The 24,549-nt window shown below is 40.9% G+C and overlaps 1 protein-coding gene across 1 annotated transcript; it reads left to right on the top strand.

Moving 5' to 3' along the window:
• Positions 1–4,273: 4,273 nt before the first annotated feature.
• Positions 4,274–24,499, top strand: lpin1a (lipin 1a). Its single transcript, XM_084574923.1, has 23 exons — positions 4,274–4,476; positions 8,428–8,628; positions 9,077–9,172; positions 12,814–12,910; positions 13,003–13,234; positions 14,672–14,746; positions 15,086–15,178; positions 15,291–15,405; positions 15,798–16,011; positions 16,357–16,509; positions 16,604–16,697; positions 17,565–17,764; positions 17,920–18,013; positions 18,335–18,404; positions 19,977–20,069; positions 20,528–20,592; positions 20,699–20,837; positions 21,150–21,298; positions 21,488–21,574; positions 21,680–21,832; positions 21,951–22,065; positions 22,166–22,269; positions 22,401–24,499. Exons 2-23 carry the CDS (start codon positions 8,437–8,439, stop codon positions 22,570–22,572), a joined length of 2,802 nt encoding a protein of 933 aa, XP_084431049.1. The 5' UTR covers positions 4,274–4,476; positions 8,428–8,436; the 3' UTR covers positions 22,573–24,499.
• The last annotated feature ends 50 nt before the right edge of the window (positions 24,500–24,549 follow it).

Raw genomic sequence — 24,549 nt, 5'->3', positions numbered from 1 at the left:
CCTTTAGAGTACATTCACTCTGTGTTTATTTGTCAGCGTGTCTGTGTTTGTGTGGCTTTACAGATGGTTCTCAGTGTGAAGCTTTGTGAACTTTTGTCTCTGTGTGCAGTATAACCGCGTGCCAGCTCATATCTCCACGCATGACCTCAAGCCCACAGAGGTACTTATAAAGGCATATTACACCATCACAGTCACTGAAGCTGTTACATAACACCACCACCATGCCTGGGCCCTGTGAGAGGTCTGTGAGCTCAGGCAACACCTCCACAATTTTCTCCTCTTGCATTACATCACATATGTGTAACTAAAACACTGCGTCCCAACGGTTTGGGAACAACCCAAAAAAACAGGATGGTGTTGACCTGGCCTCCAAATTCACTAGATCCCAAACTGATCAAGTATCTGTGGGATGATCCACAGAGGCCCCCTCTCCTCAACCCATAGGACCCAAAGGCCCCCACTAAAAACATCCTGTTGTCAGACACCACAGGACACCCTCAGAAGGCCCATGTCCATTCTCTGATGAGTCACAACTGTTTTGGAGGCACAAGGGAGACCTACACAATATTAGGAAGGTGGTCATAATGTTATGCCTGATCAGTGTATAGCTATATATGCTAAATGCTCATTTATGATGTGAAGACATAGTTTTTAGGGTCAGTTAATGATACCGACAGCACCGTTTCTGTCTTACTTAGAAATCATGATGCAGATATTTGTTTCAACATTAGTCAGATGTTGTTGTTGTTGAGGTGAAAATAGGTTTGGTGGCAGTGGCTTTAGTCAGACGCGTCTGTCCCTGGAAACCAAACTAAGCAGATTTTTCTAAAGCCCTGTAATGTGTCTGGATTGGGGGTAGGTTCAGTAGTTGAGCCGTGGTGTGTGGCCGGGGCAGCCCTCTGATTGGATCAAGAAGCCCATCCCTCTGAAAGACACCCCCCGTCTCCGTGGTGATGAAGTGAATGCATTGTTGACCTCGGAGGGAGTGCCTGAGAGAGATCAGGCCACCCCTTTCTCTACAAACCACCTTCTTCTTCCTTCCTTCCTCTCCCTGTCCCTCTCACGTGTCTGCCAGGCGGTAAACACACACCCGGTTCGTGCAGACAAGGAAGATATTAAGCCTCACTGAGAAACAATCAAATCACATGTCACACGTGCAGTATTGAATGAAATTCCTAAGATTGCACAGAGCTAATTGTGTGTCAGTGTTTACAGCTACAACCAAAACATGCAGGTGTGTAACTTCAAATTGTCAATCAGTTTCCTTAAAATGCTGCATTATAGGGGAAAATGAAGTCAAAATACAATCGTGACATTTGATGAATAAGAGATAATTATTTAGTAGTTTTTTCTTGTTAATATAGGATTTTCAGTATAGATATTATACATCCACATTTAGTCAGATGTATAGTGCCATGTGCTTAAGCCACATTAACCACATGACACCGTGGCCCCCCATGCAGTGGACAAACCAGTTCCTCTCCTTCCTCTCTGCCATATTTCCACATATACAAACCCACAAACGTCAACATTCTGCAGATTCTCTGTATGTCCTATTCCATACTCTCTCTGTCTCCTCCCGCTCTCACTACGGTTGGCTACTTTTCTGCCCCCGGATGAATGATCCGGTTCTTAGAAACCCCAACACGTGCTTCCTTGTTCCCTCTGCGTCCCGCTGATAGTATGTATGTGTGTGTGTGTTCATTGGCCACTTTGCTGAAATGAAGAGTCACGTGTTCCACAGTCATGCAGTGCAAAGTATGTATGTAATGACAGCGGAATTTTATACATAGGGTCAGGGATCACATGTTGGTTTCATGCACACACACAACTCATCTTGTGTGTCTGTTGAAAGGTCTTGAATAACAAACAAAGGTGGAGGCAGTCAGAAAGGGAGTGTAACTCGGGTGGGCTAGTTCTTAGAAACATTGAGCAACAGCTAAAAGCCATGAGACCCTGCCAGAGAGACTCTGTGGAGAGATAGACTTTTGTGTTTGTTTCTTAGAAGTGGGAACTCTGTGTCCAGACTCAACTCATAGTACCTTACATAAACCTACTATAATGTAATCAGATTTTCAGGACCGTGAAAACAACACAATGTTGTTTTCTGCCTGCCAGAAACTTTTTCATGGAGCATTAGTTTGTAACTTTAGCTGTTTGTTATCCTGAAGAAGTTTGTTTTTCAGTCATGCCTTCAACATATACAAATCACAGTTTTCACAAAATAACGGCATCATTCTGAATAAAAAAGAGCTTGAACTCAATCATTGTTAAAAATCTGATGTGGACTGTTGAGACCAGTTCAGTAGAAATAGTTTCAAAGAGCATGCATATTTCCTTTTGGGAGGATGTTCTAGCTACAAAGGTCAGGTCCAGGTCAACACCTTGTGCTGTTCTTCATGTTTTTTGAGTTGTTCCTAAATCGTTTCTGTATGTGTCTATGTCACTCTGCATCCTGCTGGGGATGGCTGCTGCCATCAAGGAGTGTCATTGCTATGGGCTGGGAGTCCCTGGTCTGGTCTAGGTGGGTGGTACATGTCTAAGGAACATCCACATGAATGACAGGTCTAAAAGCTCCCCAGCAGAACACTGAATTGTCACAAGATGGTCAGTGTTATTTACTTCTCCTGTCAGTGGTTTTAATGTTGTGGCTGATCGGTGTACACTGAATATAATACTTCAAAACAGGTGTATGATGCTACATAGTGTATGCCTGATTGTTTTCCTAGGAGAATTTAGCTTAGCTTATGACCTGGCAGCTAGGAAGCTGATTTGCTTGGTCACAACTTGATTTTTACATAGTTTTATACTTTTCCTGTAAAGATAAAACTGACTCTTTGTAACATGTAAATCAGAGAACCGTACTTCAAGCAGAGCCAGATTAACAGTTTCCACGATTCCAGACCTTATCCAATAAATAACCCACTAGAAGCTCCTGGATGTAGTCTCATCTGCCACACAGACAGATAATGATATCAGTCTTCTCGTCTAAGTCAAGGTATATTTTCCAGAATGTTGAAAAAAATGAAACCAAACCACTGAGGTCTTCATATTGCTGGTGAAACCTGGAACTTTCTCGAGGGCCCTGTTGTACTACATGGAAACATGCTTTGGGATGCAGTTGGTGAGCTATACACAGTATGTAGAGAACATCACAACAAGCCGTCTAGCCTGTCACTTATAGAACAATGCAATGAGATTTTATTTCTAATTGTGTTAACCTAAGCATAGCTCACTACATGCTAAAAAAAAAAAAACACATTGACACCGTCTTGGTCAGACTCTGGGTATATTTTTCGTTTTGACAACCGAGACACAGTCAGTTCATTTCATGAATGCAGATGACTTCAAGCTGCCTGAATGTCACTGCTATTCTTGTCTCCTCACATACTAGACGTGTACTTCTTCAGAATAGAAATGAGATCCTGATGCTCTTCTCTTCGGCGTACTCAGATGTACAGTATGTATGTATGCATTTAGGATTTAGCCTGCTCTGTGTAATTTGAGATTTCTTGAGATGCTATAACTGTGTCATGTACGGCCCCACCATACACTTTATAGTAGTGCTACAAAAAACACACGAGTGTGATGCTACAGTCAACACAAACAAGGTAGACGTAAGTCATTAATCAACTGTCTTAGTGCTTAGTAATGATAGATGGATAATTGGTAGATACTTTATTTAGCTCATGGGAAATCTGATATCTAGCTGCATCATTACACAGAGACAGAGGAATTACAGTTAGAAAAAAGGATAAAGAAAATAAAAGTACAGTGAGGTAGATTGTTTAAAAAGTATTTATAAAAATAGCTTTCTAGTAAAACAACCAAAGATTTTCCATGTTGTAGATAAAGGCTTTAACAATGTTAAATCAGTAATAATCCATTTAAAAGCACCTGGATTGCCTGATTGTGAAAAATCAGGGTGTTATTATATTACTTTACCACAGATATTGGTCTTATTACAATACTCAATACCCAGATGAGCTGTAACTCAAATGGCCCAATGAGGATTCTCTCTGATGGAATAATCAATTAATTAAATATCAACCCCAAACTAGTTTTAAATATGTTTCATTAAAATTTTTTTTGTTTATTCTTAGTCGTGTTGGTTGCATGAAACAGGAATGACCGGAGAATACAGCCTCAGATTACATCACGTTAATATAAAATCACGTTTAAATGAGTTTTAGAGGGAAATGTTCAGTAAACAGTCCGTGACGTCGGTGGCGACTCAGCCAATCAGCTTCCTCCGTGTCTGCGGCTCCATGCCTGAGGGAGGAATAGCTCAGCTATGGTTTAAATAGCGAAGCAGTCCCGAGCAGACGACCTAAGATCAGATGTCAGAATAGCTGAATGAGGCCGAGACTAACCGACGATGTTTGATTTGAGGACTTAAACCCGCAGAGGACATATGGTGGGAAAAAACCGGATGGCGGACAGATCCCCGAGCGGAGAGCGACGTCAATAAATAATGTAAGCGAGCGATAGAATTCCTGCTGTAACCTGCTGTCATGGGGCATCGTGTGAGATTTATGCATTATTTTATCTCATTTACGCATAATTGACTTCCACCAAAAAACAAACACCTGAGTCGGTGTTTGTTTTTTGTTTTTTTCGCGCATTTCAGTGCGCTGCTGTTTGAATGAACGCAGAGCTCCTGTGCAGACTGCAGAGCCTCACCCCGTGTGCAGATGTTTACATGTCGCTCACATTCTCATGATATCACCACAAGCCCCATGTTGGTGCATATAGTGTATAGTGTGCTGCTCTGGTCCAACACAGACGATAGTGCCAAGAACAAAAATATTAGTCCATGTCTGTTAATATCTAAAGAAGAAAGTCATAAATAATAATAACAACAATAATAATAATAATAAATGCGATTGTAAGGAAAGCATTCATGAAAATGGTTTCTTTCTGTCTGTCTTAATGTTATTCAGTTGTAACCTCTTTTAGTTGCAGTCAGTGTTTGTTATAGAGAGTAATCCTGGTGTCAGACACATTAAATTGATGTAATTGGATAATCCTTCACATCATCATCATCTGTAAATCCCTCAGCCTCCCTGTCACCTCTCAGCCCGCCTCTCTGTTTGCACTGGTGGTCTCAGTGCCTTTGCTCTAGTGGGGGCTGCAGCTATCTTTATATTCACCAACTTTTAATAAAAAGGCCTCTGCGTGGACTTTTATGTCACACTTTAGGCTATAGGTCACGCCCGTTTCTGAGATTAAGAGGAGCAGTCAGCGTGTGTGTTGTCAATTGAGTGGTACAGAGTGATCTAATGAGTGGTCTCGTGATTGGCTATTACATAATGGGGAAGCACTGTGACTGGCCGCTAAAGGCAAATGTCCCGGAGGAGTGGGCAAGGCCTGTGTGTGTGTGAAATCCGTTTGCACGTGGCCATTGTTGCCAGTGATATCAGGGCCATGCACAAACAACCGCATGTTCATGATGGTGAGTGTGAGACACAGAAAATAAAGAATGAGGGGGTGAGAATGGTGGAACCAGATAAAGGGTCAAATATGTATGCAGTCACACTAATGAGAATAACAGCTGACTGAAATTATAGGAAAAACAAAGTTTCCTCTGTTGTGTCAAGTCACTTGGGTAGCTTTCCTTTTATTTGCACAGATATTTAGATGTCTTTACTATATCTGACCAACTGAAAAACATCAGAAAGGGCAGCAGAACACATTCACTGGGTTAAAAACCCTGTGCTGTGTCACACAAACAAACAAACCTGTGAGGAGAGAGTCACACATGCCGGACCATCATAGCAGAAGATCCCCAATCTATGATTCACAGTAACTGAGGCGTGTTAACAAATCTTCGTCATCGTTACTGTTCTTATCATGGTCTGCTGAAATATGAGGCCATCTGTCCTCCGGGCGCCCCGCAACAATGTGTGCGCGTAGCGGTATCTGAGCCAGCACGAGCTGACAGGTGGATATTTTAAGGGACACCACACACAGAGAACAAAGTGTCATCGTGTACTGTGTGTGCTATAAACATTGGTCTCTCGTTTTGTTTCTGGATGTCACCCTGAATTTCCTCTTAATTTTAATTAACACAGTCTATTTCTCCAGAGGGATCCATCCTCCTTTGCTTTTGTTTGCTTCTTTTATTTTCCTTCAGAATAAGACCTTTGTCTTTTACTCCTTGATCCTCTCCTACTAACTCTAGTCTTCTTCCTCACAATGGTCATTTTTAAACAGTTCTGAATCCAAGTTATATAACAAATTCTGGTAAATTTAGAAATGTTTTCACTCACATTTAAAGCTCAAGACATGGTAGGTTGTTTGTATCAAGCAAACTGGACCTATTGCTTTACACAACTTATAAAAAGCAGATTTATATATTTGGCAATGTCCTCCCCAAAAATACCTCGTTATCATGTCCCTGGACTGAAGTGATACCCACAGTTGCTCCCATGAATAAGTTATCTTGTCCGTAGTGCCATTCGCTGTTTAATTCACACCACAGCACAGACCACAAACAGACCTTGCGAATACACTTGTGTTTTTTCCCGTTTCAGTATTTATACGAAGACATTAAATGTCAGCTTAACTATGTATACAGTATATCAATAATATTCACTGCGGCTGTTCCTTTCTCCTGGCCCGCACAAATCAACAACCACCAATCTCCCAGTTAATGTGCTTCCCTTTCTGGGTCTCTTTCCAGGGCCATGTTTGGCATTCTAGACATAGATCACTGGAGGCTGTGGATCAGAGACACTGGCACAGCACCACGTGATTAATCTCGTCCCTGATGGGCTGTGTTTGCACTACAGAGAGGACAAGCCATTTCTGAGTTTAGAGTGTGGTTTTGTTTCCAGCAGACAGACGTTAAAACATTTTTTTGTAAGGAAACCTGAATGTTTTCATACACCGCCACCATGCAGAAACATACTTTCGTCACCATGCACTGCACAATAATGTACTGTATACATTTAAATATTTTTAAATACTCGCTCAGACTGTACTGTTACCAGAAGTAATGAGAAGTAGATAGTCATATACACTGGTCAGCCACAACATTAAAACCACTGACAGGAGAAGTAAATAACATTGGCCATCTTGTGACAATTCAGTGTTTGCTGGGAAACTTTTGGACTTGGGATTCATTGGTGTGGATGTTACTTAGACATGTACCACACACCTAGACCAGACCAGGCAAACCCATCCTATAGCAATGATGCTCCTTGATGGCAGCGGCCATCCCCAGGAGGATGCAGCCTGACACAGACACACACACACACAAAAACGTTTAGGAACAAAACAGCACAAGGTGTTGACCTGGCCTCCACATTCACTAGATCCCAAAGTGATCAAGTATCTGTGGGATGGACTGGAACAAGACTGATCCACAGACGCCCCTATGACCCAAAGGCCCCCCACTAACAACATTCTGTTGCCAGACGCCACAGGACACCCTCAGAAGGACCATGTCCATTCTCTAATGAGTCACAGCTGTTTTGGAGGCACAAGGTAGACCTACACAATAAACAAACAAACTGTGGCTCAGTAGGTAGAGCGAGTTGTCCATGAACCAGAGGGTTAGCGGTTCAATCCCTGGAATGTGCCACCGAAGTGTCCTTGAGCAAGACACTGATCTTATCTGTGAGCGAATGGGTAGATGTGTCTGTGACTGTAAAGCGCTTTGAGTACCAATAGGTAGAAAAGCGCTATATAAAAGCAAGGCCATTTACCATTACCATTTAGGAAGGTGGTCACAATGTTATGACTGGTCAATATATATAATACCAGCAACTTTTAACAGCAGGGCAAGACCATGTCAAATTGGTATCGAGTGGGACAACAGTAGCTCATAGTCACCTACCCAGATTCTAAACGGTGCTGTTTTGTTTAGCCTATGTTATTTTTATTTCTTCGGCTACATCACATGGACATTGGAACTATTGGTGGTCATGTCTGCTATCCCCAGACAGTGCTACAGCATTGAAATCATCCAGCAGCAAACCTGTATAATGATCTGCTAGCTAAGATCCAGACCTCATCCAGGCCTCAACATCATCTTGTCATGGTTGCCAAAGGAGGGGATGCCATATGTGAAATGTAATGAACTGGAGTGTAGAGGACCATGCTGGGTTAAAAGCAAACCATGACTGGCCCGGTGTCCTTTGCATTTGTCCCATCATGTGATGTTGTGTTTACAATGTTATTGTCACTGTCTACATGTTCTACTGTCTGACTGACCAGTGGTTGGGATCATAGATTTTATGTTACATAAAATAGCAATCCATGCACACTAACAGTTAGTTAAAAACTGCACCTAGTCCTCTTTAAAGGCATTAAATGTGAACAAAGCTTAATAAAGTGGACAAACAAGAAGAATAAGTAGGGACGTATTTGTAGCACAAAAATCAACAAACTCTTCCCTCCTCTCTCTCTGTCTGTCTCTAGTTGCAGACCATGAACTATGTGGGTCAGCTGGCGGGTCAGGTGTTTGTGCAGGTCAAGGAGCTGTACAGAGGACTCAACCCTGCAACACTGTCTGGATGTATAGATGTCATCGTGGTGCGGCAGCCCGATGGCTCCCTGCAGTGCTCCCCCTTCCACGTCCGCTTTGGGAAGATGGGTGTGCTGCGGTCCCGTGAGAAACTGGTGAGATCAGAGTGTTCTCGTCACCCCACACTTACGCTTAACTTTCCTATCCATATGTATACAGTGTCTGTGTACAGGTAATATGGACATTTAACTATTCTTTATTGTTCTTTTTCATTTTTCAGTACCATTATAAATAGTTTAAAACAACATTTGCCCAAGCAAAAGCCCTGGATATAAAATTGTAATTACCTTTCATTACAAAATCACAAATTAAACCTCTGGTGACATTATATGTGTAATGCAGTAACATGTTTTGATGGAAACTGCAGTGTACTTCCTGAATGAATTCAATGAATTCTACACTAAAACGATAAATGCATCACTACATCTTTAATGAACAAGCTGAAAGTTACAGATAACACAGATGAACAGATTTTGATTTATAAAGTTACTAAAGCTGACATGGTTTAACGCGCCTTAAAGGACTGTTTATTCTGTTTTGCAGGTGGACATAGAGGTTAATGGAGAGCCAGTGAGTTTGCACATGAAGCTGGGAGAGAATGGAGAAGCCTTCTTTGTCAAAGAGGCAGAGAACAAGCTGGTGAGTAATGATTGACAGAGTCCTTTCGCCGAGTCAGTAAACACACACAAATATAGAACAGAACATACAGTAACTTGCGCACTTGGACGTTATGAAGCCTGAAATAAAACACAGGCGGTCGCTCCATTTGGTCTGGTGCTCTTAGAGAGGATGGTTTATTCTTACCCTCTTTAATGGTAGAAATTCACACAGGATGTACTGCTTTATTAATCTACAAGAACATAGTGTTATTTAAATACCTTCATTTAAAAAAGACAAGCAAAGCAGAAATAACCATCTTAATGGATATTTAATGGATATCTTAATTGAATGGGACTCAATTCTTTAATGCAGCTTCAAAGAGGAGGAAAGACAACTCTTTTAAATCATTAGATATATATTGATCATATTGATCTCACATTTCCTTGTGAATTTAGTCGTTTTGTATTTTTTTATTAATAAATTTTGAGTTAATTTTTGTCTTACATGTATAAAATCGGATCAAACACATTGACATTTCCAGATAAATTGTGCATGGACAATGGCATCTTTCTGTTTCTGGAAAAAAACAATCCCCTGATCTAATTCTGTTTGTACGAAAGCAGATAACGAATTTAACATATCAGCTGAAATATAAGCTGAACGACGAGGCAGAACAAGAGCTCCTGTCCTCCTGTGGTATCCTGTTGACCAGCATGACTTTAGTTTCCAGGAGGTGAAACCACCAGGACAGACGAAAGCAAAAACAGACACTGGTCTGTCGGACTCACACTCAGGCAGCTGGTAGCTAACGCTAAGACGTGACTGTGGACAGACCTGTCATATTGTTAAACTCAGCAGCATTACTACATGTCATATGTTGTCTTCATATGTACTGTCAACAAAAATCCTGGAGCACGCCCCTGATATCAATATGTGGATGTGGCACAATCTAAAAGAATCTAAATATACAAAAAAAGAAAAGAATAACAGTAGTGAATATCCCAGCACATCAAATTCAGGATCACTCATCATCATCCCATGACAATGTGACTGGAGTGCGTGCTGTGTAGAAACAGATCCGATTAGGAGGAGGTACTTGGCAAGCATCCTGTTCATGTTGGAGCTTTCGTCTGTTGCTTTGCCTCAATTTCCTGAACCAGCATTAATCTGTAAAACTAGAATTATATGGAACACAATAATAAAATCAAATGTAGACATACTCCACTTCAGTCTGAAGTCTACATTTGATTTTCAGACAAATAGCCTGAAGTGGGGATGCTTTTGTTTTCAAAAGTGATTCTGTAAAGCGATAGGTTAGAAGGGAGGCTGGGGGGATTTGAGGTTGTGGGACACGAAAACCAGGACAAATCGATACCCTGCACTGGTGAACAACTTTTCTTAGCAGTCACAAAGTTATTTGGGAAGTGGTGAGCAATGATGGCTAGGCTCCCCGTTCAAGAATTAAGAGGAATTTGTCATAATCTGGGAAGATCTAATTCCTAATCTGAAGGATTACATTGGCCCACTTCTGCTTTCATTACTTACTTTGTATCTATTATAAGACATTTTCTAACAGCCAGTTAATCCGTCCATCCGTGCAAGAGGAATTCCTTAGATTGACTCCAGCATTAATACTGGAATGCCTCAGCCCTTGGGAACAGATGGGAAAATTACGTCTTTCAAATTTAAAGCTGCAAAGCTTTTTATTATTCTTATTTGCAAATTATCTGACCGTGTCTGTGCAGAGGGTCAAATCTTCTCCTCAACATAACCCTCCCTCCACAGAGTGGAAAACCACCAGAGACCTATTTCTAGCATTGCCCAGTTCTGTGTACAGTTCAGACAAAGTAGAAGATAAAGGAAACAGACATTCACACCAAGAGGAGCAGGACAAGAACAGAAAACTTCCGGCCAGTAGTTTTATAGTCTCGTAGCAAAGCACGCTGGATCTTTTACTGAGGTTATACGATGAAATGCTGTCTGGCAGCTTGTGGACTGCGTCAGCTTCAAATAGTTTATCTTACGTCAGTGTATTGGCTCCGTCTTTCAGAAACCGTTTTCGTTTCGAAGCTCAACGGCAATTTTAAGAAACTATTTGGCATCAAGCCCAATCTTCAGCGCCTCTCCTACCCCCACCCCCGTTCCTCAGGGTGTAAAGTTAAACTCGAGGATTTGTTGGGGCTTGTGCATGAGCAGGCAGATACTGTGCATGAAACATTTACTAAATGTTCTACTCTTCAGGCTACAGCCACAGGAATCTTTTAATACTTGTAGTAGAATCGGATAATCTACTTAATGTCTTTATTTTGATGTGCCTCATGGGTGAAACCATAAAAATAAGTGTAATCGTCTTCATGTGTATTTCATCAGAATATTTAGCTTTTTCGTGCAACCTACAACAGAGATTAAAAAGAAAAAGCTGTTTTCTCAATGACTGTGAGGGTTTGCAGCATATAAACAACTGATGAATTGGTGGTCTGCTGATAATCTATTTGAAAACAGACATGACAATATTTTTCTCATTAGGGTATAGTGGTTTTGGGGGTCGATGTTTCCAGCGAGGGCAGACTCAGAGCAGATGTGACCTTGCAGAGTGCACATTCTGTGTACTGTCCCTTTTCCTCCCCTATCTAGATGAACTGGGCCATGTTGGACTGTGGTATGACACGTGCACCGCAAAGCATGTGTCAGTCTGCGCTGTTCAGATCATCTCTCCCTCCCTTGCGCTGCCTCTTTCTCTCTATTTATTCTTTATGCATCGTCATGTCGGTGCGGCTCTGACGAGCAAATCTGTAATTTTCCTAATCTGAGCTCAAACCCAAATTCACTCACCAGATTATTATAGACCCACATGGATAAAGCAAAAAAAAAAAGTTTTATCAGTCAGGAAACAGTTTATACTCTGCAATACTCTGTCGGTTCATCTCAATAACTGTTCTATAGATAAACATCCATGATCGTCAGTGGATAAATCCTAAATACTTTTACGTGGCCAGTACCAGCTTCACTAAAAGCTCCCAAGTGTTTTAGAGCAATTGCAAAAATAGAGTTAAGACAACTAGCTTTGCAAACTTTATGCTTTATATTTATATTAACATATCATCCAACAAAGGTTATGGCTGTAGACTTGCACTAACTGTCCAACATGACATCATAATGTTTCTAATTATATTTAGCGCAATTCTTTTCTGTAGCAGCTGCGGACCTGATTTTATATTCCTCCATTTAATACCCATTAACTTCCCATTTAAATTTGCTTAAATCAACAAAGACATTGCAGTGTACATATATAGAATATGTTCACAACAACAGCACTTAAATGTGGCCTGTAAATTCTTTCTAATTTTGAGACCTGCATCTATGTCTATCTATATCCCAGTAGATCAGCAGTGTCGGAAATAATCATACCAGCCAATTCGATTTGAATTCCCAAAGATGGTATTGATCATATCTACATGCCTAAATGCCAGCTAGTTGCTGCTATGTGATTGGTGGATGTTTGCGAACTGGTGAACATGTCAGTGAGGTGTGATATGTAATAAATTATAGATACTAGTGTCCACAAACTAGAGGGCTCTGGAGAGAGGGACTGAATCGAGTGCTGTAAGTTATTTCAGCTTGATTATGAATTTAATCATCATATCTGTTTGTATTTGCATCTCTCGTTCTCTTGTCAACAGGAAGTAGTTCCGTCCTACCTTGCTACATCACCCATCTTGTCAACAGGGGAGGAGTTAATGGAGTCCCAACTGGGCAGGGGCAGTTCTCGCCACCACGGTAAGCTCTGCTGACAAAAGAAACGCTGTGTAATGTGCGTAAATCTATGTGATTATTGAACAGTTTTTTTGTTCCTCTTTCTCATCACACAGACGGCATCCCTTGCAACTCACTTCCTGTCCAGGGCCTGGGACTACAGCAAGGTGATGGAGGGATGACCAAGAAGAGGAGGAAGCGGAGGAAGAAGGCACGGCCGGATGGAGGTGGAGGAGGAGGAGGAGGAGGGGGGAGGAGAGAGGAGAGCGGAGAAGAGTTCTCAGAGGACGAGGACATGTTCACTATTGACTTGAGCTCGGATGAGGAGAGGGAGGGAGACGCCAGCAGGTGTGTCCATGCATGAGAACCTGTATGATTGTGTGTTTGGGTGAAAGAGAGAGAAGGAGGTTAATAAGTGTCAGTCAGACTTTTCCATTTCTGAGGAAAACAACTTTCGTCAGAAATCGCAAGGTTGTGCCAATGAACCAAGACATCATGTAGCTGTCTTAGGTGGAAAAACCCTGTGTGTGTGTGTTTATGTTTTTCATACATCAACGAATGTTTTTTTTGGGCTTTGTAAGGATCTCTGCTACTAGAGCAACAGCTACTAGATATAATGCCAGAAATTAGTATGAGAAAACATTCAGATGGCCTTGACACTATGCCTCAGCCTCAGCTGTACCTTTTGTGTTGTGCTGCATCCTAAAGTTACTATGCTGATGTGCTAAACATTTTACTGCTACATCAGCATGTTACTTGTGTCACTGTAAGCATGTTAGCATGCTGAGCATAGCATTTAGTTCAAAGCCACACCATGCCTTCACTTCACAGATCCACTAGCAAGGCTGTAGACTTTTACCCTTGATAACAATCAAATGTTAGCCCACCATCTTCACCCTGAAGCCTTGAAAAACGTGGCTTTCACTCTTGTTTCTGTCTATGATAAAATATTCATAACACAAATCAGAGTTAAAAGCGTTTTTGATAATTATTTATCAAACGAGGAACTCTACTTCATCTGGATTGTGTGGGGATAGATTTTATTGACAGGGACAAACAACAATTCAAATGTTGCGGAATATTAATTTGTGCAAGTGAGTGACATCTTCTTTCTCCATCTGAGCTCAAACCATTTCTTATCTAGAAAGCCAATATTTGCATAAAGAATCGTTCAGGGACTTTGAACTAAGGATACATGATACATGAGAGTTTTTTTTTCAACCCCGTCTCAGTTCGGTAAAATTATTTCAATGGAACAAATCACTTGCTTGAAAATAAATCAAAGAGAGGTAATTTAATGTGGAAGCCTGCAAGTTTGTGCATGTTCATGTTTACGTGTGTAAAGCAGCTCTTGCATTCAAGAGCGACTCCAATTGGACGCGCTCCAGGGATTTGTCCTGTTCCCACAGTGTTCTGTGTCTCTTTGAAATAATGGCCCTCAGTCCCGTCCATACTGCAGGGGTTCCAAGCCTTTTTTAGGAAGTTAACCACATGGTGGGCTGGGAAAATTCCTAAAAGCCTCAAAGAAATCGACAAATGTGGCTGCTTTGTGTTGCACTTCATACTGTACTGGATGAGCGTATTTTCTTGGCTGGACTGTGGTGTGAGATGTCCAACACGTTTTTCTGTGTTGTTTCAAAACATTATGAATCATCTTTATCAGAACAAATGCTTTGTTGGACTTGCAGAGGGACTATTATTATAGTATGGTGTCTGTACTGGTTTTAAAACAACATCTGCATGTGTACAACTGACATCTCCCTGCATGTGTGTGTTTGTGATCAGACCAGTGTACAGAGATCAGGGGTCAACAGCCAACAACTACACACGCCCCAGCGCTGACAGGAATCATTCAGAGAGGTATTAGATACACACTTTATGATAAAGTTGGCATTTTTAACACCTATATATCATATACCTACAGTGTGTTCAACTACTGAGCCAACAATGCCAAAATGTTGGCTCATGCCACACCCAGGGGCGTATGCAAAACAAATACCTAGCACTTTCAGGGGAACTTTAATAAACTCATTTGGACCCATATTGAATACATTTTTTTATCTTTTTCATAATATACTGCTTATGGTTATGCTTATTTCTGACCTCACAATAAGAAGATAAAGATAGTACGAAATGAAGGAAAGAGAAAGTGAATTATCATCTATATCTGTTTGTTTGTGTCTTTTTATCTTCCTGTAGTAATATGATGAAGGAGACTCTGTCCATCCCTCCACCCTGTGGTCTGTCTATGTCTTGTCCACAGCGGACTTCTCAGTTCTCGTCCCTTCTTAGGTATCACCTTCAACTCCACCTTCTCTTAAAAATGGAAATGGAAATACTGTGTTAATAAAAGAAAAGAACTGATTTGACTCTGATCTAAGTGTCTTGAATGTCATGTTCCCAGCAACCCTGACGATTCACGGTCATCAACACCGAAGAGTGACTCGGAGCTAACCAATCAGTCTAAGGACAACCCTGAGATGCTGTGGACCTGGGGAGAGCTTCCACAGGCGGCCCAGGTATCCACACACTAATGATATCACATGGGAATGTTTGTATGTGACTTCATCTATCTGTGACATCTCTTTGACAGCAGTATCCACTGAATCATTAGATTCATCATAGAAGCCTTTAGCTGATTTAGTTTGTTGATTGTCCTACACAGTGTAGGTTCTGGTTTTCAGGATACTGTAAAACAAGATGAGCACAGTCAGAGTAGTCGGCAGCACTAGGAGAGCATGTTTAGTAGTCAGGTACCTTGCTCAAACGCACTTTAGCCGTTGATGATTATACAATATAGTCATATTGATTTATCATTTATTATTACAGATTTGTTGTTCCATTATTTTCAAATTACAGCTACAACAACAAAAATGCACAAACGTGCCAATTTGATCTCTGTCTTTTACAGCCATCCTTCCTGACTTCCCACCAGAAGCAGGACTCTGACAGAGTTTCCATCCCAATTTCTACCAGCACCCACTTCAGAGCCATCAGTGATGCAGGACCTCCCTCCCTCACTCTCTATAACCCCCAGTCAGAGGACAAAGACGCTGAGGAGGACAGAAGTCTCGCCAGAGTCGGACTAACTATCAAACACGAGGGCGGACCTGGAGGAGAGCAAGGTAATTATATAGAGGATAATCAAGGTAATGGAAAGGCTAACAAATCTAACACGAGCTAACAAGTCGTAGGCAATTATACACACAACACAAAACATTTATGAATACTATATTTCATAACTGATTCTACTTCACTGAGGATGTTCCAAGGAACATATTTATGTTTTTAATAATTACCAACCACTTTAACTGGTTGAAGCTTCCCTTGTGTGACCCCTAGTGGTGCTTTAGTTGACTTCTTGAGATTGAGACGCTGCAAACGTTAACCACATTCATCAGTAGATCCTGGTGATCCATGCGGTCGTTTTATCAGTCTGTTGATTTTCTGTTGTGTTGTTTTTTCCCAAGGGATAGGGGTGGAAAGTGTTGGGCCACTGTGTGCAGAGATGGAGGGTTTAACAGCCTGCTCAGTGTCTCCGAAGATTCTGCTTGATCACCTGGAAGAGGGCAGGAATAGAGGAAGTCCAGTCAGAAGGACGGATTCACCATCGAAGAGGAAAGGTACAGTGTGAGCCTTCCATTTTTAAAAAAAGGAGTTCTTGAACCAAGAAGTGTCTTTTCTGCTTCGGATTAAGTTTAATATTGTTCCTTCTAGAAAAGAGAAGCCAACATCTAGGTGCTGATGGCATATACCTGGATGACATTACAGAGCTGGAACCTGAAGTAGCTGCTCTCTACTTCCCTAAAAAGTATGACAACAAACATATACATCTACAGTGTGTGTTTGTCAGTGGCGTGTCCTTCTAAATCTCTTGTATTGTTTTTTTGCTGTTCAGCTCAGATAGCAATAACACCAGTGACCACTAGATGGCAAACAAAACCAAACAAAGATTTCACCTTAAGCTGTGGACTACACCACGTATGTGGATAGCAACTTCCTGACATTTCCAGTGTCTGTAATGAGTTTGACTTTAATATAACTAGACATTCCACAGGGATCATCATCAACATCAACTATTTTACTTTAACTCTATTATTTTGACATCTTGTCTCTCCTTTAAAGCAGCAGAAGGCATTTAGCAGGAGTGTAGTCATTGCTAGTTAGTTGGCTGCCCCAGGCATAGAAGTCAAGCAAACATACAAAAAAAAGACTATGTAATGTAATTAATTAGAGCAAGCCCACCAGAACCCACTCATATTGTATCACAGTAACTTCAGACTCAATATAAGAGCCTATGAGAACAATTTGGTCAATTTGGGACCAGAATTTAATCGCCTAAAAGGGGCGGGCTCAACAGCATTCATGGAATACAGCTTGACTTTCACTGAACTATATTTAAAGGACTAAATGTCTACAACAGTGACAGTCGCCAAACTGTGGTGGAATATTGTATAAAAATAATTTTTCCCCTTTGGCAGTGTGTCGCCCAATCCCCCCAAGGAACAAACTGTCCTCCTTTTCCACCCTAAATATGGGGGTGTTTATGTGGTGCTATAAATGAGATCCTCAGCTGTGATCAACAAACATTAAACTTCTGTTTGTGTCCTGCTTTACAAAAGCCCTGACACTTTTCAGTTCTTATACTGTTTGAATGACTTTGTTTCTCCCTCATCAGTGATGGAGGCAGCAGCTCAATGAAGGGAGACACGGAGATGATGATGATGGGCGTTCGGAGCGCTAATCAGTCCCCACAGTCAGTGGGCAGCTGTGGGATGGACAGCGGTGTGGACAGTTTGTCGGACCAAATGGTTGACCTGCCTCATGTCGCCATCTCTTTGTGCGGAGGACTCACAGACAACAAGGAGATAACAAGGGGTAGGATAAGGAACATAACTGAAACACTGACAAGTAATGGCACACAGGCGTTCAAAGTTTATAACACAGATTCAGCTCATCTGCTTAATACTTCTTAATACATATGTGTGCTAATCTGTGTGTGTGTTCTTGGTCTATTTTATTTCATGCCACAGAGCAATTCTTGGAGAGGGCAGTTTCCTACCAGCAGTTCTCTGAAAACCCTTCCATTATTGATGATCCTAACCTGGTGGTCAAGATAGGAAGCAAGTATGTATTAATGAGTGCATTTATCAAGACACATAGTGTATGTGTGCTTTATATTAATTTGTAATAACAATTCAAAATAGCAGACCATCATATGTACTGCATGCTGTATTAGCCATATTACTCAAGTTAAGACCTTTCAAAGTAAAGCACTGCATTGTCTCACTGGACCTCTCTTACTGGGGTGACTCAATTTCACAATTGGTTAAAAAAGTATTATTGACCTTTTTACCTAACTGCCAGCAAGTGTATATCTGTGCTTTGCAGGTAGGAGTTTGTCTGAGGGGTAGAAAGTTTTATGTAGCTTTCTTTCCTCTGTTGTAGGTACTACAACTGGAGCACAGCAGCTCCCGTCATGTTGGCCATGCAGGTCTACCAAAAACCCCTGCCGCAGGTGAGACCGCCACCACAATGACAAATATTCACTCTCATTTGTTTCCAGTATTGTGCGTATTGAGTTAAAGTAGCAGATTTTAAAGTGATTTTGTCAAAATTTGAAGTATAAATACTGTATAAATGTGCATAAGAACAAGTTGCTTGGATTCTTGTCACCAATAATGAAAGACCTGTTTAAATCCTTCACTAGAGTAAAAATACCAGTACTACTATTAACAATACTCTATTACATGACTGCAGGAAAAAAATAGTTAGAAAAATCCACAAGTATCAGCAGCAAGATGTAGTTGAAGAATAGAAGTAAAAGTACTGGTTGGGTCCCTCTGACTGATAAATTATTATTTATGACATTATTAGATTAACAATACTTGGGCATCGGTGTATGAGCACCATGTCCCAGAACTACACACTGTTTTTTGTAAAGATCCCACGAGCCAGTGAGGTTGAAACCCGCGGCTTTAATCTAATACAGCATGTTGTATTTAAAAAAAAAAAAAAAAAGAAAATACATGTAGTGGAGTAGAAATGATCAGTCACAAAGATTATACAGAAGAGTTCAAAATCATTTATTGTTGTGATTTTTAGTTATAAGATGGCTGTTCGTGTGTTTATTTATTTTGTTTTTTTTTGTAACTCCCTGCATCAAGTTTCTCCTGTGCACTCCCAGCATTTTGCAATTAATTCTCTTTAATCTGATGTTTCACTTTGGTTCAGTGTTGTCATTTCCCAGCATCCTCTCATTGTTTCATGTCAGTTAATCCCAATGCTACCAGCTAATGTGTGTTCACAGTCATTTCTGGCTCTAATTATCAATATATCCAGGCAATGTGATATCTGTTTTGCATAATATATGCTTCTATATGATATGTGATTTTGACCTTTATGAACATTATATATACACTGTCAGAAATGGCAGCAATTGAAATTGATCATTTATGAACACACATGGAAATGCTCAAATGAAAGCTGTCAGTCTTACACCACAGTGAAATATTTCATTAAATCTTTTGTCCTAACACTTGAATAACGTCATGTCTTTATCCCCCCTCCTTATTTTCCCTTTTATTTACATACATGCTTTCTATCACCATCCATTTGTGTTTACCAAGTGTTGGTGTTTGAGTTATGTGTTTTCTGCTTTTGGCCTCTTCTCATACTGCCTCCCTGGTCTGTTTGGCTCCAGCACTTCCCAGCCTGTATGATGCTTTCTTGTCAGGGCATGTCTCTGCGTGTCCGTATCTTGTCATCTTTTTCCATTACTGTCTCTCTCATTCTCCTCGTGATGTGCCTTGTTGTGTCGCCCACGTACCGCTATCCAACCTCAATCTTCAAAAATCTTTCATTTTCAGGTTTTCTTCTTTTGCTTTTTGCCAGCATGCGTTTAAGTTTTCCCCTCCAACTGCGTTTGGGTTAGTTGGAGGTTAATGTGGCTTGAAATGTTGTGTTTGTCATGCTTTCCTTTTAAGTCTTTTGGGTTGTCGATTTTTCTCTGTGATTTGAGTTTTTTTCCGTCAGTTTTGAGTTACAGTTCTCAGTCAGTTTTGAGTTGTATGTGCATGGTTGTGTCCAGGCCTCGGTGGAGAACATCATGAAGGAGAAGATGCCAAAGAAAGGAGGACGCTGGTGGTTCTCATGGAGAAGCAGGAACAGTGACTCGAAGTCAGTAAGTACACAGATAGGCACGGTGACGGTGAGATTTTCTGTTCATATCTCTCTGGTTAGTCCAGTTGAATCCGACCCTGGTTTGTTTCCCCTTTGGTCTGGTTGACATACTTGGATTGCACACCAAAAGAAATCACACTTAAAGGACATTTCCTCAAAGTGCACTCCACAGTTTACTTGAATACTGACAGAGCTTATGAGTGAATGCACTCAGAGCTTTCTTTTTCTGTATTTAGTCACTCGTGTGCCAGACTCATGTGACCACCTGGCAGAGTGAACGTTCTCACATGGTTCATTGTGATGCATTTTGATCCGCTTCGATTTTTCTCTGCGTGAAAAGAAACTGACCATGGTCAAACCAACAAACTCATCAACTGACTCTGGCAAGAGAAAATGTACCGTTGATTGCGAAAAAGTTGACTGAGCCAGTTGTGACCTTTGACCCTTTGTGCACTTCAGGAATCAGCGACAGAGGCAGGAGGAGACCGAGAAGAGGGTTCACTCACTATGTCCTCAGAGAACAGGTAACACAGTCAGTTTTTGTATGTTTTTGTGTGTCTTTTTTTCCATCTTTACATGACTGTGTTTCCCCCTCGCACACCTATATTGTCATCCCTTTTCTTCTTTCAGGTTGAAGGATGAGTCATCCTCAAGTGACGAGGATCACAGATCATCCACCCAGGTGTCAGGATCCTGTCAGTCAGAGCCTGGTGTGAGTTCTGGCGCTGTCTGTTATAAGAAGACTCTTCGGCTCACTTCAGAGCAACTGGTACAGTATTTAATCCTGCAGCCAGACTTGAAGCGGTGTAGGGACTTATTACATATTACAGACATGGTTTACAGCGATAAAGCAAGAATATGGGCAAATTAAAAAGTAACAAACATCACACAGCGTCTTCACATGGAACTAGATGTTACATTCTTGTGTTGACAGTAAACTAAGACAATGACGTTTTTGACATCAGAGTGGGAGGAATACCTCATATATTGACTTGTTATTATATGTGTTCCATATGTGGACTATGTAACACTAAAATGTTTGTGTCTGTCCTTGTCTTTGTGTGTATGTGTGTGTTCACAGGCTAGCCTGCAGCTGAAGGAGGGTCCTAACGATGTGGTGTTCAGCGTGACCACTCAGTACCAAGGCACCTGCCGCTGCCACGGCACCATCTATCTCTGGAACTGGGACGACAAGATAGTGATCTCCGATATAGATGGAACCATCACCAGGTAAGAGACGGCAGGATAGCAGCCCACAGTATCTGGCCTGTTCAGTTTCAGCAGATCACCAGCAGATGTCAGCGTTTTCAAAGGATTGGGAATTCACTTTGGGTCAAAGGCCATGCATGTGTGTGAAATTAGCTCTAAGGAACATCTGCATTCATTTTGTGATGGCGTCTTTCTTGTGATACATTTTAGGTCGGACACCCTAGGTCACATCCTGCCCACACTGGGTAAAGACTGGACTCACCAGGGTATTGCACGGCTCTACCACAAAGTCAGCCTGTGAGTGCTCCCTCACAATTACTACCTGTGTAGTTCATAGTTTATTTTGTTTTAACTAAAATACACTGCACTGTGGTTAAATATATATATCTCACTTTTTCACAGGAATGGATATAAATTCATGTACTGCTCAGCAAGGGCCATAGGAATGGCTGATATGACGCGAGGCTACCTGCATTGGGTCAATGAGAGGGGGACCATGCTGCCTATGGGCCCAGTGCTGCTCAGCCCCAGCAGTCTTTTTTCTGCTTTGCACAGGTCGGACACACACATCACGTGTACAAACGTGCATTTTGTATTATAAAAAATAGAAAGAAATTGAAAAATGGACAAAGATGAATATGTGAAAATGTGCTCAATGTTATGTTTTGTGTAGAGAGGTGATTGAGAAAAAACCGGAGAAGTTTAAGATCGAGTGTCTTACAGACATCAAGCAACTTTTCTACCCAAACACTGAACCGTTTTACGCTGCTTTTGGCAACAGAGCTACGGTGAGACTATGCTATATATATATATATTTTTTTATTATTCTTGTTCATATTTTGCTCTCATGGCTTATTTTCCAGAAGCTAATTGTTTGTGTAATTTCAGGATGTGTATTCCTACAAGGAGGTGGGCGTTCCTCTGAACAGGATTTTCACTGTCAATCCTAAAGGGGAGCTGACACAGGAGCATGCTAAAACCAATATCACCTCGTAAGCTATATTCTCCGTTCCTCTTGGATTGTGTACACAAGTGTTACCCAACACATGTGTACACTGCTGTCTAACTCGTTGAGTTCTATCTTTGTACAGTAAAAAATACAAAGTCTGCTTGTCTCTCTTAGCTTTGGGCACCTGTGCGAGATGGTCGACCACGTCTTCCCACTCCTGGTTCAGGATGAGGAAGCAGACTTCCCCCACTCTGACCCTTTTGGACAGAGCAACTACTGGAGCAAACCACTGCCTGATGGCACCAGTCATGAAGACGAAGACCCACTGCCCCTTGAAGCAAGCTGAAGAAACACCATCAAATCTATCATGGGGGTTGCTGCATTGCAAAAAAGTTCCCTGATGAGTTTCAGCTGCTTATTGGGAATGAAACTAACTAGTAAATCTTCTTGACAAGGACTTAACACAGGGTCAAAGACTCACATATCACACACGTGAAAGTGCACTGACTCACAAACGCACACACACACACACACACACACACACACACATTAACACTCAGAATATACAGTGTAAGTGTAACGCCTCTTTAGCTCCTTTGACAGGCCATCATTTTCACAATAGCATTTCTCACTTAGACAGAACCTATTCTGTATTCACCAAATAGTGAGAAGAGACTCAGAAACTTGGTTCAAGCGAATGATCCTTTCTGACCTCAAGTACAGTGGACACTTTGCACCATAAACCCCATGTTACATTACGGTGAAACCATCCAGAGCATGCAAAAAATAGAGCCAGACAACTTCTGGACCAATTCCCTTTGCAGGTTCAGCTAAATGTGTGTTGTCTTTTGACCGTGCTACTGTGAAATATGTGGTTATGGCACATTTTACAGTGTTCAGTGACTATATTCAAGATAAATGCAAGACAATGCAATTCACTTCTGTCTGTTATTCTCTGTATTTTTACACGTGCAAACAAATCAACTCCAGTGATATGCAAGAATGTAATGTGTAAATCGTTAATTTTTCTAATGCAACTAATTTATAAGCTCACATAGGACTAGTATATTTTCAGTTTGATAATGTTGGCACTGCACTGTTCAGTATACTTTCATGTACAGCACTGACCTGTCCTGTAGTGATGGATGGGTTTCTCAAAAGAAACACATATTTGTACATATTCTTTATTTTTTCATTTATATTCAGACGTTTGTGTTTTCATCCACTGATCAAATAACACCTACCGTACTGCATTAGTGAAAGAAGGAAGCCTGTCTTTGTAATTGTAAAACTTATAACAGGAGAAACCACTGTAAATTATTTTTGTGACCACGTGAAGTGATTTTTTTAAAAGCTCTTGAATTCATGTTTGTCAAAACTGTCAAAAATATTTTGGTACTGGTGGTCATTCAAATGTTCTTGTGGCCATAATGTGCTTTACTGTAAATCTTGTTTTTGTTTTTTTTTGTTTGTCTTTTTCAAACCAACTGACTCACGTTGCACTGAGAGGTGTCATTTTCACCATGTTACCACTAAAGCAATAGATCAACATGCAGTATTTCAAGAAAAAGATCTATTGCGTCTTTTCTCATTTCATGATAAATCATGAATGCAGTCATTTTGCTTTATTCAGTACCTCTGTTTTAATATGGATGAAGATGGAATCATTATGAACTATAGTATTTTTTTGCAGCATAGATACAGAAAAGCAACATTAACCCACACATTGCAAAACCTTCACTGTGCATGTTAAAACTAAACTGTTTAAATCAACTGAAGACAGATTCTGTACAGTTTGATTGTATTTTGAAATGATTTGCAGTTAAAGAGCCCTCCGACTGACCGTGTCTGAGGCCGTGTTATACTATCATATAGTGCTTCTATACTGTTTGTATGTGTGCATAGTGTGGACGTTGTCTGATGCCGTACTGTGGATGACTTTGCCTAAAAGAAAACTTAACAGGAACTAATCTTTTTCTGAACATAAAATGGCTGATGTTAATGTGAATCTGGGGAGTGAAAGTTAATATGCTCACGAGGAAAGAAAGCATGCTGTTGTAATGTTAAGATGCATATTTATGTGGATAAATTGTCACCCGATCTTTTAGGGAGGTGCATTGCAATTAAAACGCAGAAAACAGAGATGAGATGGTTTGGTTTCCATCCCCCATGTAATTTTAATTTTTACGTCCAAAATGTGTAGAAAGTCATCTTGATGATGATCACCCGATTCTTTCTGTGAAAGATTTAATAAAAATCTTGGCTAGCTTACAGCCTGTCTCTGTCTTCATTTTGTCACACTTTTTTTAAACTAAAAAGCAGT

Source organism: Chelon labrosus, assembly GCF_963514085.1.
Source record: "Chelon labrosus genome assembly, chromosome: 3".
NCBI lineage: Eukaryota > Metazoa > Chordata > Actinopteri > Mugiliformes > Mugilidae > Chelon > Chelon labrosus.
Note: the sequence above shows the minus strand (reverse complement) of the source record. Positions and strands in the feature narration are given on the sequence as shown.